Genomic DNA, 15237 nt, shown 5'->3' with positions numbered 1-15237 from the left:
GTGCGCCTCCCTGCCTGGCTAATTTTTGTACTTTTAGTAGAGAGGGGGTTTCACCATGTTGGCCAGACTGGTCTTGAACTCCTGACCTCAAGTGATCTGCCTGCCTCAGCCTCCCAAAGTGCTGGGATTACAAGCGTGAGCCCTCACACCCAGCCCTCTTTTTTTTTTTGAATCAGCATCTAGCTCTGTCGCCCAGGCTGGAGTGCAGTGGTGAGATTGCGACTCACTGCAGCCTTGAACACCCTGGCTCAAGTAGTCCTCCCACCCTGGACTCTCAAAGTGCTGGAATTACAAGCATGCCTAGGCGCCTGGCCAGGTGGAAACATTAGTCACTGGTGCTCCAGGAAGGTTGTCAGGCAGCGCTGAGCAGTAATGTGTCCTACTCACCTGCTGTTTATGCAGCACCAGGCCGCTTCTAAGAACTTTACCTGTTTCAGCTCACTGAATCCTCACAACATCCATTGTACAGAAGAGGAAACTGAGGCAGCGAGTGGTCAAGTGACTTCTCCGAGGTCACACAGCTAGGAAATGGTGGCAACAGTAAGAGCCCACGAAGAGCTGCGGTTGGTAGTTCACTCTGGACAGCCCTCCCGTGAACTGTCCCTTTACTGGCACTTGTTGCTGGGGACCTTCGTTGTCCTCTCCCTCCCTGGGCCAGGTGTGTCCTGAAGGGCAGGGAAGCGTCTTGGCACGCGGGTGCGCGCCGCCCCCTCGACCTCCTGGGCTCCCTGAACCTCGCAGGACCCCGGAAACCGGCAACTTCGAGCCCCGCCCCAGCTCCTGGCCGCGGGGGCGCACCGCGGGCGTCGGGCGGGGCGGCCCAGCAGGTAAAAGCTGCGCAGTCGCAGGCTCGGCACTCACAGCTCTGATGGCTCCGATGGCACTGACGGCCATGGCGCGTTCGAGCCTCCCGCTGGCGCTGGGCCTGGTCCTGGTCGCATTCTGCCTCCTGGCGCTGCCCCGCGACGCCCGGGCCTGGCCGCAGGAGCGCATGGTCGGAGAACGCCAGGACCTGTCGCCCGACGACCCGCAGGTGCAGAAGGCGGCGCAGGCGGCCGTGGCCAGTTACAACATGGGCAGCAACAGCCTCTACTACTTCCGAGACACGCACATCATCAAGGCGCAGAGCCAGGTGCGGCGGGCGGGGTGCTGGCAGGGGATACTGGCCCAGGCGGGGGAGGCCACAGGCGCTGCCCGGGCTTGCATGGAGGGGGCCCGAAAGCGCTACCGGGATATTTTCATGCAATATTTAAAAAAATCGAATTAATGCCAAAACTCCACAATGGGCAGCCATCTAAATTTCAAGGGAAGACATCATTCAATCCTGTATTGCATGCACTACCTGCCTTCCTGGCTTGCCTGGTCCTAGTCTCTGCCCTGATGGGGTAGATCGGGGAGAAGGGAAGGCAGATGGGGACAGTGGGCAGTTCCCCAGGTGGGGCATGTCTGATGTCTGCCCAGGCTGCTGGTGGGGCTCAGCCTCCAGGCCTCTCCTCCCTCCACACCCACCAGAACTTCCACCACCCCGGACCCCAGGTCTGAATCATCCCTTCCCCCTCTCTCCCCACCTGAGTGCCTGGGGGCAACAGGAGAATATGCTGGGAGGTGAGAAGTGAGGATCAAGGGTCAAGACCCCCGACCTGCCCCTACCCTATGTCCCCAGCTGGTGGCCGGCATCAAGTACTTCCTGACGATGGAGATGGGGAGCACAGACTGCCGCAAGACCAGGGTCGCTGGAGACCACGTGGACCTCACCACCTGCCCCCTTGCAGCAGGGGCGCAGCAGGAGGTAACAGCTGGGCTCCTCCAGCCCCAGCCCTCCCCAGAGCCTCAGGCACTCAGGTTGTCCAGCCTGAACTGGTTTGGCTGGACATGCAGATGTCCAGATGTCTGGCTGAACCTGTCGGCCTTCTGGATGAGTCAGCCTCTGGGCCAAGATGGGGTGCAGAAAGGAAGCTGGGGCTTCCTTGGGGAATGGAGAAGTTGGCTACCAAGATCTGGAGTCTAGTCCCGGCCATGTGGCTTGACATCCGTTGGGTCAATGATTGCCCTTTTCTTGCCCTGGATTGGCCTGGCAGGCAGAGGGCTGGCTACTGGGAGGAGACAGGTCGAGGCTGGGCTCACCCCTCCTTCTCCCCTATATTCTCTCTACAGAAGCTGCGCTGTGACTTTGAGGTCCTTGTGGTTCCTTGGCAGAACTCCTCTCAGCTCCTAAAGCACAACTGTGTGCAGGTGTGATAAGTCCCTGAGGGCGAAGGCCATTTGTTTTGGGGCCACGGTGGAGGGTACTTCAGGTCCATGGGCCGTATCTGTCACAATAAATGGCCAGTGCTGCTTCTTGCATTGGTTTCTTCTCAGTGCTTCACTTCTGCCCCCATCCCCCACCCCCACTTCTGGCAGCTCCCAGCTCCCCCGCCCAAGCTGAGAGGTCACCCTGCCACCTGCAGCAGAGCTGCTGCTGTCCCAGCCCAGACAGTGCTGAAGGTGCAGGGCTGAGCCTCCAAATGTGGAGCCCTCCAAACACCCCAGCATCACAGGCAGAGAGGAACAAATCTTGGAGCCCCCACACATAGCCAGAGACTCCCGATATTCTCAGAGGTAAGGGGTGGGGGCAAACTCACAGAGCGGGGGCGATGCCCGGAGACAAGAACAGGGCCGGCTGCCTGGGAGCACTCCGAGGAGGAGTCTGTGCTCTGCTCCTGCTCAGCCCCAGGAGGAGCTCATGGGTGGCATGTGGGGCTTCAAGCAGGCAGTGTCCTCACCCAGGACGCTGAGCTCCCGGCCTGTAAGATTCCTCCACCTGCATGTGGCCCAATGATGGCAGAGTCCCTGCAGGCCAAGAGACCATGAGGGCTAGGACAGTGCTTCTCAGTCCAGGCTGTGGGCTCCACACCACAAGGACGCCTCTCATGCCTTGCCCTGGGCAAGATGCCTGAAAGGGGCTAGACTGGGAGCCCTAGAGGGACAGAGCTTGTCTGCCACCCACAGGAGGGGTGAGGGGACAGATTCAATGTAATGTCATTTAAAGAAAACAGCGTTGTGGCTGGGTGCAGTGGCTCATGCCTGTAATCCCAGCACTTTGGGAGGCTGAGGAGGGTGGATCACCTGAGGTCAGGGGTTCAAGACCAGCCTGGCCAACATGGTGAAACCTCGTCTCAACTAAGAATACAAAAATTATCTGGGTGTGGTGGCAGGCCCCTGTAATCTCAGCTATTCGGGAGGTTGAGGCAGGAGAATCTCTTGAATCCAGGAGGCAGAGGTTGCATTGAGCCCAGATTGCGCCACTACACTCCAGTCTGGGAGACAGAGCAAGACTCCATCTCAAAAAAGAAAGCGGCATTGCAACATTTGCACACCTGAATTTGTGGCTGCAATTCATACTCCCCCATACATATACACACGCATACGCCCAAAGCACAACACACCAGACATACACACACAGACACCCACAGCACACACTCAGATGCTGGCAGATATCACATGCATACCCAGAGAAACACAGCCTAGCAACTCATGAGCACAGAAGCAACACACCCTAGAGAAACAACCTGGAGATGTACACACAAAACCCAAACACAACCCAAGGACCCACGTGCCACACCCAGAGGTGTTCCTCAGATGCACCAGCACACACCCACACTTGGGATATGGGCCTTGGGGGTGCTAGCTGTCGGTACCATCAGGCCCAGGCAGGCAGCACCACAGTGGCTGCGGAGAGCATCCCATGGCCCTTCCTTTCTGACAAGGCCTCACACCCTGCTTGTGCCTGCCTAGTCCCCTGCCCAAGGCTAGGGCCTAATGAGCAGCAGCCCCAGCTCCCAGGCCCTGCCATCTGCCTTCGGAGCCCATATTGGGGTAGGGACGAGGAAACAGGAAGTAGATCCTGGGTCCCACCTGGGAGTGAGAAGCTGAGGGGTGGCATTTGACAGGAGCTGGGGACCCGGGAGGTGACATCCAGCCCTGTTTCTGCTCAAGCTTGTCAGATGTGGCAGCTCAGACAGCCCAGGGTGTGTGGGGGGCCTGCTGCTTAGAAGGGCTCCCATGTGCCACCAAGCAGGGGCTCCCAGCATTGGGCAGGCAGGGGGTGGGGGGGCAGGAAATGCCTGCTGAATGAATGTGTGAGGTGTGAGGTGGTGGAGAGAAGCAAGGCCCAGAGACACCTGCCCGGTGACCTCTCTGCCCCTGGCATCTGTGCCCAAATCCCATATGGCATTTCCTCCACACAGTCTACTCCTGGGTCCTGGGCCAGCCAGTGCCTTCAGCCAGACCAGGAAAGAGAGGTGCTTATTCTGTCCTGGGGCCCTGGAAGCTACAGCACTGACTGGTCTGGCCCAGAGATGGGAGGGTTGGCAAAAAACTATTGCCCTTCAGCTCCCGCTCCTGACTCCCTCTGGCCTGAACTGCACCCTGGATTCACCTCTACTAGAGGTGAGATGGCTATTGTAGATAATGGAAAACCCTCCACTCAAGGAGAGACCCCTGGGGCCAGGGCAAGGCTTGCACTTTACTCAGTGCTAGGTTTCCAGCACCCAGCATAAGCCAGTATCCCACTGTCACCCCCAGCCATGGGGACAGGGGCTCTGGACATCCAGCCTAGGCTCAGGCTATCAGTCCGGAGGTCATCTAAGTCCTAGAGCAGGCTGTGGGGCGCAGCCTTCAGCCTCATTCCCTGCTTCCCTCTCCCAGCAGCAAGGTCCTCCACACATCCCTGCCCGCCCCTTGCCCTGAGGCCAGAAGGACTTGAGAAGCCCCGACTCCACCTCCCCTCAGTGGGCTCTAGAGTCTGACCCCAGGAAGGGCAGGATATGACAATGACCTCTGACCTCTGGGTTCATGACATCCCCATCTGGTTGGTGCTCTTCTCCTGGAGCTGAGGGTCCTGGCAGGATTGAGTTCCCGGGCTCTGAGTCCCCATTCCTGGAGCCCATTGGGCCCCCAGGCCCTGGCAACCCTGGGGTGTTCAGGCCTATTCTTTTTCTCCTGACTCTTGGGCCAGATGGGCCTTCCTCCCCAAAGCAGGGTTACTGCCTCCTCGGCTCTCCCGGCACCACCGACACCTGAGCTCAGCCCACGTTCTGCCTCACCCCTCCAGCTGCTGTTAATGCCCTGCTGGGCTGAGTTAGCATGCGGGCCCTGGTAGGGCTGGAGGGAATCAAGAGCAGCCCCTTTCATAGGGAGCACTGGCTCACACTCGTTCGTGAATGTGCACCAATTCCCTTCCCTGCGCCTTGGCCTAGCCAGTGAGGACATGGAGCCTCCTGGGGTTTAAAAACTCTATTGGGGCCCCCGCTCTGCAGGGCCTGGACAATCCTTCCAGCAGATTTGGGGATCCGTCCCAGTGTACCCAGGCGGGCAGACTGCCAGGGGTTGAAGTCTGTATCTGGTGTCCTCCTGGGGTCACTGCCTGAAGTCCTCTTCTCCAGCCTGCGGGGTTAGTGGGGCACGGGTGGGTGAATGAACCAGCCTCTGCCCTCCCCGATCCCCATGGGGCTGTTACTTGGGGACACTTCTGGCTACAAGCCCCTCGCCAGCACCTTCCCGCTCCTGCCTGGTTCACCTCAAATGTGGTGTCCACAATCTCATCGATGACGGCTGCCTGGGAGCGGAACTTCTGCTGCTGCTGCTCCACGCTTGCCACCAGCTGCAGGTAATGGAACAGGAGCTGCTGCTGCCTGCGGGTGATGGGTGGGGGTCGCAGAGATGGGCTGGGTTGACCTGCTGGCTGGGCCTACCGGACCCCAGAAGCACCCAGAGGCTCTTCTTGCCTGCCTCCTCCCCGCAAAATTTATATGACTGCAGACCTTTATTTCCAGGAGGTCTCCTTTTCCAGATATGAGAAAGTGCCCAAGTCTGCCTGTGGCGCAGAGGTTTCTGGCTTTGTTTATCTTCCTAACCACCCATCCCTCCACCCACCCATTTATCTGCCCCATTCCTCCCCATACGCCCACTCGACCATCTGTCCATCCATCCATCCACTTTATCCAGTCACTCACCGTCTGGCCCTCTAGCCACTCACAACTCACCTCCCCCTCCATCCACCTGCTCTTCCCTGTAGCCACCCCCCACCCACCCATTAACACCTTCACCATGCAGTGTAGTCAGTCATCCACCTGTCCATCCACCCACTCATGCGCCCACCACATTACCCATTGTCCCATTCACACCCTCCCGGCCATCTTGTCAACCCATTCATCAAAGAACACTGGAAACAATGAACACAGCAAGGTGCTCTGAGGAGCTGGAGATGAACAAAAGACAGCTTGGCCTCAGAGGAGATGGAGATTAACGAGAGACAGCTTGCCCTCAGAGCCAGACAGCTGCTGACACCTTGAGATGTGAAGTTGGGTTCTGAGGGGCCCAGAGGAGGGAAACCTTGCCCGGTGCTGGGGGCCTGGAAAGACTTCTGGAGGCAGCATCAATGAGCCGAGTTTGAAAGATAAGTGAGAGGCCAGGCGCGGTGGCTCACGCCTGTAATCCCATCACTTTGTGAGGTCGAGACAGGCGGATCATTTGAGGTCAGGAGTTCGAGACCAGCCTGGCCAACATGGTGAAACACTGCCTCTACTGAAAAAAACCACGCACAAATAGCCGGGCGTCGTGGCGTGCACCTGTAATCCCAGCTACTCGGGAGGGTGAGGTGGGAGAATAGCTTGAACCCAGGAGGCAGAGGTTGCAGTGAGCCTAGATTACACCACTGCACTCCAGCCTGGGTGACAGAGTTCCCAGATGTCCTGGCCCAGCTGGCCACTCAAGTGGACAGGAATGGAGGTTGAGCATCTGGCTTCCAGGCCTTGATCTAAGCTGTTCCTTCAACTACCTCATTATCCCTCCACTTGGCTAAAGTCTACTCATCCTCCACGGCCCAACACAGGTCTTTAGAGGTGGGGTCCTCATGGGCAGGGGCTGAGTCTGTGTCCTCTTTGGGTCCCTGGAGCCCTCACAGGGCCCAGACCTGACAAAGGTTGGGGATGGTTCTGGGGTGAAGGAATGGGTGGAATCTGCTGCTGGGATTAGCCAGGTGGCACACACACCTCTGGGCGTGCAGAAGCCACTCAGGGTCTCCACATTGCACCCACAGGCTCATTCACAAGCCTCAGCACTCCATCCCATTCTAGAGGGGCAGGCAATGTCCCTTTCCCTCCCAACCCTCCAGCCAGGCCCCCAGGCCTCACCCTTACACCCCAGGCCTCACTCCCTTCCTGTCTCCTCACTTCTCAGTCATGGTCCCAAACTTTTTCTCAATGAGCTGCTTCAGCATGGTGCCTTCACTCGCCACCTCTTTGGGTTCTGGATGTAGAGAAAGAAGGGTGAGGTCAAGGCCTGGATTTGGAGAGGAGGCAGAGGAACCCCATGTGTCAGGAAGATAAGGGCTAATGGAGCTTCTGTACAGGCTGCTCTAGGAGGTTGCTTCTCCGGGCGTGCCGCATGATGCAGTTCCCTTTGTTTGCTCGTCCAGCACCCACCCCACTTCTGGAAGAAGTACCCCAATTTTCCTGAGGAACAAATCACTTCTACCCCCTTTTAGTCCAAGTCCTCTGGCTGAGGTTAGCCCCATCCCCCAGCTTCAAGGACAGGTAACTTAGGCCTAGCCAATTAGAACGTATTTTTTCTTTTCGTCTTCTTTTTTTCTTTTTTTTTTTTTGTGAGACAGAGTCTTGCTCTGTCGCCTTGGCTCACTGCAACCTCTGCCTCCCGAGTTCCAGTGATTCTCCCACCTCAGACTCCCGAGTAGCTGTGATTACAGGAGTCCACCACCACGCCCAGCTAATTTTTGTACTTTCAGTAGAGACAGGGTTTCACCGTGTTGGCCAGGCTGGTCTCAAACTACTGACTTCAGGTGATCCGCCTGCCTCGGCCTCCCAAAGTGCTGGGATTACAGGCGTGAGCCACCATGCCCGGCCCCCAGTAGGTCTTTTAAGATTTGACAAGCACAGTCAGGTGTGGTGGCTCACATCTGTAATCTCAGCACTCTGGGAGGCTGAGGTGGGAGGATCATCTGAGGTCAGGAATTCAAGTTTGAGACCAGCCTGGCCAACATGGTGAAAACCCATCTCTACTAAAAAAACAAACAAAAAGTTAGGGGAGTGTGCTGGCGCATGCCTGCAGTCTCAGCTACTCAGGAGGCTGAGATGGAAGGATTGCTTGAGCCTGGGAAGCCGAGGTTGCAGTGAGCAGAGATTGCAGCACCACACTCCAGCCTGCACCACAGAGCAAGACTCCATCTCAAAACAAACAAACAAACAAAAAAAAACCACAACGATTTGACAAGCAGTTTAAATGGCTTTGGGAGGATTGTCCTAGAGTCCTCTGGACTAAAGTCCTCCTGAGTCTCAAAATCTAAAACTCTAAAACCGAGTCTGGAATTCTGTATCTGTGGAGGGAGGTTAGGGGGATGGAGAGACTGGCCTCCACCGGCAGGTGAGGCCAGGGCGGGCTGAGCTGGTACCTGCGGCTCTGAGCTCCGTCAGTGAGTCTTCCAGCAGCTTCTCTTGGATCCTGGCGGCCCTCTGGGAAGAAGAGGCCTCAGATCTGTCAGAGTCCCAGGCCTGCTCAACCCTGGAGCCCCATGGCCTTACTCCTCCAGCTTCCTGATCTGGTCCACCTGTCCCACCCCACTTGGTACCTCCTGCTTCATTTTCTCGAGGCCTTTGAACAGCGCCATCTGGAAGCTATCCACCAGGACAGTAATCACCAGGCTGGAGAGGGGGACAGGAGTGTGCCCTCAGTGAAGAGGCCAGAGGAGAGGGGCACCCTGTATTTCCTGTGGGTTCAGTGTGGCACGACCAGGGTGAGAGGGCTGGGGTGAGGGTCCCAGGGGGAGCAGGAAGCACGGGTGGTGCTGGGCAGCGCAGCAGGGGCGAGTCCTCACTTGAGGAAGATGAAGTACTGGATGATGATGTAAATTATGAGGATGGGAATGATGTACCAGGCACCTAGGGGGAGCAGGCCAGAGGGCACAGTCAGGCTGTGCTTGCCACCCCCAACCACGACCTGCTCCCTCCCCACACTCTGACATGCAGGCATCAGAAGCCCCACTTTGCCGATGGGGTCACCAAGCCCTGGCCGGTCCACCCCCGCAATCCCTTGCCCTCCCTGCCGCCTGGGGCCTGCCCTACCCTGGGCACGGCTGTCTATGTAGATGAGGGACCAGTCATCCAGAGTGAGCAAGGTGAAGAGGGTGAAGATGGTGGTGAGGATGTTCTGGAAGCGCTTGGGGTCAGATTTGCGGAACAGTGCTCGGAGGACCGCGGAGAAGAGGACTGGCTGTTCAGGGCCAAACTCGGCTCTCGGTCCTATCCCTGTCCCAGCGCCCCTCCTCCTGCCCCATCCCTGCTCCCCGCACCCCTTTCACCGCAACCCCTCAGGCCCCCACCCCAGCCCCTGCAGCACCAGGATACAGAGGCAGGTAAACATGAGGATGAGGATGGCTGCGATGGATGGCAAGGACTGGCCCAGGGTCCCTGTCACTTCCTGGACGCTGGTCAGGAATCTGTGGGCAGAAATGGAGCGAGGGCTGAGTCATCAGTGGGGCAGGGGGGTGTTTGTGCCTAGCAGCCACAGCTGGCGCTGAAGGCAGGAGGCTCCTGACTTGCTGGTGACTTGGGTGAGTCCCGGCCCCTCTCTGGAAAAATGAAGGGGCTGATTCCAGTGCATGGCAGGAGGCAGAAGCAGGCTGGGGTCAGCAGCCTCCGGCGCCCCCATCCCTTGAGCAGGTCACAGTGGATTTCTTGGGGGCCCCGGTCTGTGTCCCCTCTTCCTTTGGAGTCCCCACCCCAGGTGGGAGCCGTGGCCACCGACCTGAGCCTCCGCAGGACCCGGATGGCCCTCAGCGCTCGCAGGCTCTTGAAGACCTTGAGGATCCGGAAGAGGCTTTGGTGGTAGATGGCGAAGGAGTGGGTCTGCATCAGCAAGAAGTCCAGCACGGCCATGGCCATGATGAAGAAGTCTGAAGGCACAGGGTTCCTGAGCCTGGCGGGCTCCCAACGCCAGCGCTCCCTTCCCCACCGTTCTCTCATCCTGAGCCTCCCTGAGACTAAACACAAACGGTCTGGCCCCAGCCCCACCCACCCAAATTGTTCCAGAAGTCACAGAAGTACGAGAGACCCAGGGCGATAATCTTGAGCAGGGCTTCCACCACGTAGATGCAGAAGAATATGGAGTCCAAGGCCATGAAGTACCACTCTGCAGGGACACAGGAGCGCGCTCACAGCTGTCCCGAGCACCCAGTGTCCTCTCTCTCCTCAGCATGAGCCTCATACAAGCCCAGGTTCCCAGGCTCTCCCCGGCTCTACCTAAGCAGCTCCACGACTTCACTACTGCTCTGTGTCTCAGTTTTCTTGTCTTTAAAATGGGTTTAATTGTGTCCGGGAGCAATGGTGCACGCCTGTAATCCCAGCACTTCGGGTGGGTGAGGCGGGCAGATCACCTTAGGTCAGGAGTTTGAGACCAGCCTGGCCAACATGGTGAAACCCTGTTTCTACCAAAAATGCAAAAATTAGCTGGGCGTGGTGGCGGGCACCTGTAGTCCCAGCTACTTGGGAGACTGAGGCAGGAGAATCACTTGAACACGGGAGGCGGAGCTTTTGGTGAACCGAGATCACGCCACTGTACTCCAACCTGGGCAAAAGAGCGAGACTCCGTCTAAAATAAAATAAAGTAGGGATAACTGAAGTCCACTCGATAAAGTTGTGAGAATCAAATGCATGAACACAAGCGAAGTGCTTAGAATGGAGCCTGAGACAACGAGCCGGGCAGCTCCTGTCCTTCACCCTGCTCCATGACATTAGAGGGCCCAGCCTTCCCTGGCCTTCCACCCTCGCCCCTCCAGCGCCTTCCACCCTCGCCCCTCCAGGGCCTTCTCGGTTCCCGGCCCTTCCCGCGAAGCTCAGGCTGCAGGCGCCCGGCCGCCCTCAGTCGCACATTTGGAGCAGATGCGTCCCCTAGTGGCTGCGGCGAGAACAGCACCGCCTCCCGCCTAGCTGGTCCTTCTGTCTCGGGCTGGCTGACCTCAGCGGAGTCTTTATGAGACGCTCTCTAAACGCTGGGCAATGCCATCTACTTCCCAGGGGTGAGGATCTAGTGAGCTGAGTCCTGTGAACCGCCCGGCACTGGATCAGGCCCACGGAGGTCCTGGAACAGCATCGGTGGGTTCTCCATGGGAACAGGGCTCCCTGGCTCTTACCGCCCCGGATCTCGACTTCAGCGAAAGTCTGGGCCACCAGCATGAAGGTGTTGAGGCAGACGACGAAGAAGATGAAGGTTTCAAAGGCCAGGGATTGGGTCAGCTTCCGGATCATTTCCCGGAAGCCCTGAATGAGGAAGGTTAGCTTTTCCCACAGCCACTGCAAGAGATTAGTAGAGTGTCCCTTCTTGTGGGTCCGCTGGAGCCGGCCGGCTGAAAGGAACAGGGCCAGAAAGTCAAGTGTGTGCAAGTGGGGGACACGAGGTCCCGGGCACCCCCCAGCCTGGCTCAGCGTCCATAGTCACTCCCACCTGCTTGCTGGCCCTCCGCCTCCGGGGTTCAAGGAATTCTCGTGCCTCAGTCTCCCAAGTAGCTGGGACTACAGGTGCCTGCCCCACACCCAGCTAATTCTTGTATTTTTGGTATAAACAGGGTTTCACCATGTTGGCCAGGCTGGTCTCGAACTCCTGGCCTCCACGGCTTCCACCACATAGACGCAGAAGAATATGGAGTCCAAGGTTATGAAGTACCACTCTGCAGGGACACAGGAGTGCGCTCAGGGCTGTCCCCAGCACCCAGTGTCCTCTCTCTCCTCAGCATGAGCCTCACACAAGCCTGGATTCCCAGGCTCTCCCCGGCTCTACCTAAGCAGCTGCGTGACTTCACTACTGCTCTGTGTCTCTGTTTTCTTGTCTTTAAAATGGGGATAATTGTGACCAGAAGCAACGGCTCGCACCTGGAGCTCACTCCTGGAGACCAGGAGTTCGAGACCACCCTGGCCAATAAATCCCCAACAGGCTGGTCCTGTGCCTTCTGTGGCAGGGGCCAGCCTGTTGCGGATTTGGAGTTGGCTTCTGGGGATCCTGAGGGCTCCCACTCCTGTGTCTCATGCCTTTCTTTGCTCACGTGGCAACTTACACATGGAAAACCCAACCTCCTCATCACCCCATCCTCTTGGTGCACTTATCCTCTCCCTTTAAGGTCCTGATGAAATATTCCCTCCTCTGGGTTGCCTTTCCCACCCCCATTTAATAACACCCTTGCCCCTGTCTGCTTGTTCCTGAGACTGTTGTCATGTTTTATTTGTTGTTGTTTTCTGAGATGGAGTCTCGCTCTGTTGCCCAGGCTGGAGTGCAGTGTCACGATCTTGGCTCACTATAACTTCTGCCTCCCAGCTTCAAGTTATTCTCCTGCCTCACCCTCCTGTGTAGCTGGGATTACAGGCACACACCACCACACCTGGCTAATTTTTGTATTTTTTTGGTAGAGACAAGGTTTCGCCATATTGACCAGGCTGGTCTCCAACTCCTAAACAATCTGCCCACCTCAGCCTCCCAAAGTGTTGGGATTACAGGTGTGAGCCACCGCGCCCGGCCTATTTGTTTTTTTTTTTCTTATGGAGTCTTGCTCTGTCACCCAGGCTGGAGTGCAGTGGCATGATCTCGGCTCACTGCAACCTCTGCCTCCTGAGTTCAAGCGATTCTCCTGCCTCAACCTCCCGAGTAGCTGGGATTACAGGCACGCACCACCATGCCTGGCCAATTTTTGTCTTTTTTTTGGTAGAGACGGGATCTCACCATGTTGGCCAGGCTGGTCTCGAACTCCTGACCTCAAGTGATCCGCCTGTCTCGGCCTCCCGAAGTGCTGAGATTACAGGTGTGAGTCACCACGCCTGGCCTGTTGTCACGTTTATTGAACTACTAGGAAGAAGGTTCGGTGGAGTGAGGGAGTGAGAGCTAAAGCCCATGGTCCCTCCTTGCCCTCCAATAAGGCCCTCATTCAGGCATTAGTTCCTAATCTCTGTCCTCAAGCAGCTCACAGCTGAGTGGGAGAAATCTGGACAGATAGGATCCACCGTGGTCAATGTTCTGAGGACGGCAGGCCCCGAGCACAGGATGATCTGTGGTCGGCTAAGTGACCACCCCCAGTCTTGGGCCCCTCGAGGGCAGCGACTGTGTTGAATTTTTCCCTGTGCTGCCATGGTCCAGGCAGGTCACACACCCACACTGAATGAGTGTCAATGTTTGACTGGTGGACATACGAATAAAGAAGGCAGTGACTGAATGAACAAACACCTCATGGCCTAAAGAAGTGCATAATTCAAAAAATAAAAGATGGGACCATGAACAGTCAGGAGAATGAATAGCCAATGGGGGACATATGCAGGAGGTTCAGGCCTTACGATCTGTGGAAGGTCAGTGCGGGCCCGAGATCAGGTCTGGAACCTGTGCCAGGCAGCAGGAGTTGGCATGGGGGACCCAGCAAAGACTCACTTTTGCGTCTCCGAAACCGCCCCTCTTCTTTGCCCCAGTCTTCTGAATCTTTGGTGGAGGTATCCCAGGGATGAACTTTTTTGGACCTCTGGGTGGCATGTGAGGGGACTGTGCTGACACACCGAGTCATGCTGTGGGCCGAGCCCTGTGGGTGTGCCATGTGATGGGGGGAGGCTCCTGTATGAGAAGCAGCAGGGCCGGAGGCATCGTGAACCAGGCTCCAGGACGTTTGTGGGATGGAGAGCTGGGAAGTGCTCTGGACGTAGTCCTTGTACTGGTAGTCACCATAGAGGTGACTGGAATGATGCGTACTGTGGTGGTCTCGGTGCTGGTGGTGGTCTCGGTGCTGGTGAGTCCGGTGGTGGTACTGTGTGTGGTGGGAATGCTCACTATGGGGGTACTCGCTGTGATGGTCAGATATCCCATGCTGGTAGGACCCCACAGAGGAATAAGGGGAAATGATCTGTCCGTGATGAGAAGGCCTTCTATGCTGGTGGGCTTCGTGATGATGGGACCTGCCATGGTGGTGGCTTTGGTGATGGGTGGACCAGCCATGGTGGGAGACTTGGTGATGCTGGGACTCGTTGTGTTGGAGCCCGCTAAGGTAGGAAGCCTCGCTGTGGTGGAAGGACTCACTGTAGGGATTGGCTCCAGGGGGCAGGTAGGACCCACCATGGTGGGAAGCCTCGCTGGGGTGGTGGGGCACGCCAGAGGAATAGTGGGATAAATTCTCACCGAGATATTGGCGTCTGCCATGGTGAGACTCCTTATGGGAGTAGGAGTCATTCTGCTGATGGAACCCACTGTATTGGGACCCATCATGGTGCCTTCTGCCGGCATGGTGGAGCTCATTAAGGTAGTCCTCACCGTAGGAATGGTGGGAGGGGACAGCGCCTTCAGAGGGAGCCAGGCCAAAGCCTGTGGGGCCGTGGGCTCTGCCATGATTCCACGCCTCACTGTGGTGTTGAGATTGGTGGATGTGGGAGGAGAAAGCTTGGTCGTGGAAGTCTTCGAACTCCGGAGGGCGGTGAGATTCACCACGTCGCTGAGGCACGCCATGATGGTGGAGAGCTCCGCTGTGGCCTGGCCTGTGGTGTGGGGGTGATGAGTGGGAGCGAAAGAACGTATCTGTGTTATTAGTGTCTGCCTCATTCTGAGCCTTTTCAGGCACTGAGTTTTGATCCATGACTGTGCTGGGAACTCTGGAGCAAACAGAACTCCAGACCTGGGCCCAACAGGCCCCGCCTGGATTTCCCTTCCTTCCTGAGCCGAGCTCAGTGCAGACTGTGGCACTGGGCTTCCAGAAAGGCCTGACTATTCTCGTGGAACTCCCCCCTCTATGATGTCACCAGCAGGCCAGGGCCTCATTCCCAAATGTCTCTTCCTGGACTACAGTTCAGAATCAAGAATTATTGTGTCGGCCGGGCGTGGTGGCTCAAGCCTGTAATCCCAGCACTTTGGGAGGCCGAGACGGGCGGATCACGAGGTCAGGAGATCGAGACCATCCTGGCTAACACGGTGAAACCCCGTCTCTACTAAAAAATACAAAAAACTAGCCGGGCGAGGTGGCGGGCGCCTGTAGTCCCAGCTACTCGGGAGGCTGAGGCAGGAGAATGGCGTAAACCCGGGAGGCAGAGCTTGCAGTGAGCCGAGATCCGGCCACTGCACTCCAGCCTGGGCGACAGAGCGAGACTCCGTCTCAAAAAAAAAAAAAAAAAAAAAAAAAAAAAAAAAAAAAAAAAAAAAAAGAATTATTGTGTCAAACTCCTTCATTATAAATGA

General features: G+C 57.1%; 4 protein-coding genes across 5 annotated transcripts in view; 1 reads left to right on the top strand and 3 right to left on the bottom strand.

Moving 5' to 3' along the window:
- CFL1 (cofilin 1) overlaps nucleotides 1-6029 on the bottom strand; it is a 170576-nt gene extending 164547 nt beyond the window's left edge. Inside the window, exon 1 of one of the 2 annotated variants that reach the window (XM_050756795.1) lies at nucleotides 6026-6029. The gene's annotated coding sequence lies outside the window, so the exon portion shown is untranslated. Of the gene's footprint in view, nucleotides 1-1761; nucleotides 1766-6025 lie in introns of those variants that run through there. The other variant, XM_050756791.1, reaches the window with a different exon arrangement.
- EFEMP2 (EGF containing fibulin extracellular matrix protein 2) overlaps nucleotides 1-15237 on the bottom strand; it is a 363083-nt gene that overhangs the window by 153288 nt on the left and 194558 nt on the right. The gene's annotated exons all lie outside the window — the stretch shown is intronic.
- On the top strand, nucleotides 331-2343 carry CST6 (cystatin E/M). Its single transcript, XM_050756826.1, has 3 exons — nucleotides 331-1132; nucleotides 1664-1789; nucleotides 2155-2343. Exons 1-3 carry the CDS (start codon nucleotides 869-871, stop codon nucleotides 2236-2238), a joined length of 474 nt encoding a protein of 157 aa, XP_050612783.1. The 5' UTR covers nucleotides 331-868; the 3' UTR covers nucleotides 2239-2343.
- On the bottom strand, nucleotides 5260-14773 carry CATSPER1 (cation channel sperm associated 1). The gene is made up of 12 exons (XM_050756612.1): nucleotides 13456-14773; nucleotides 11183-11395; nucleotides 10069-10182; nucleotides 9799-9946; nucleotides 9399-9490; nucleotides 9117-9260; nucleotides 8870-8933; nucleotides 8624-8696; nucleotides 8447-8507; nucleotides 7212-7287; nucleotides 5558-5672; nucleotides 5260-5424 (listed from the first exon to the last, which is right to left on the bottom strand). The coding sequence occupies exons 1-12, from the start codon at nucleotides 14639-14641 to the stop codon at nucleotides 5398-5400; spliced, it is 2313 nt and encodes a 770-aa protein (XP_050612569.1). The 5' UTR covers nucleotides 14642-14773; the 3' UTR covers nucleotides 5260-5397.

The sequence above is a fragment of the Macaca thibetana genome, chromosome 14 (assembly GCF_024542745.1).
Source record: "Macaca thibetana thibetana isolate TM-01 chromosome 14, ASM2454274v1, whole genome shotgun sequence".
Classification (NCBI taxonomy): Eukaryota; Metazoa; Chordata; class Mammalia; order Primates; family Cercopithecidae; genus Macaca; species Macaca thibetana.
Note: the sequence above shows the minus strand (reverse complement) of the source record. Positions and strands in the feature narration are given on the sequence as shown.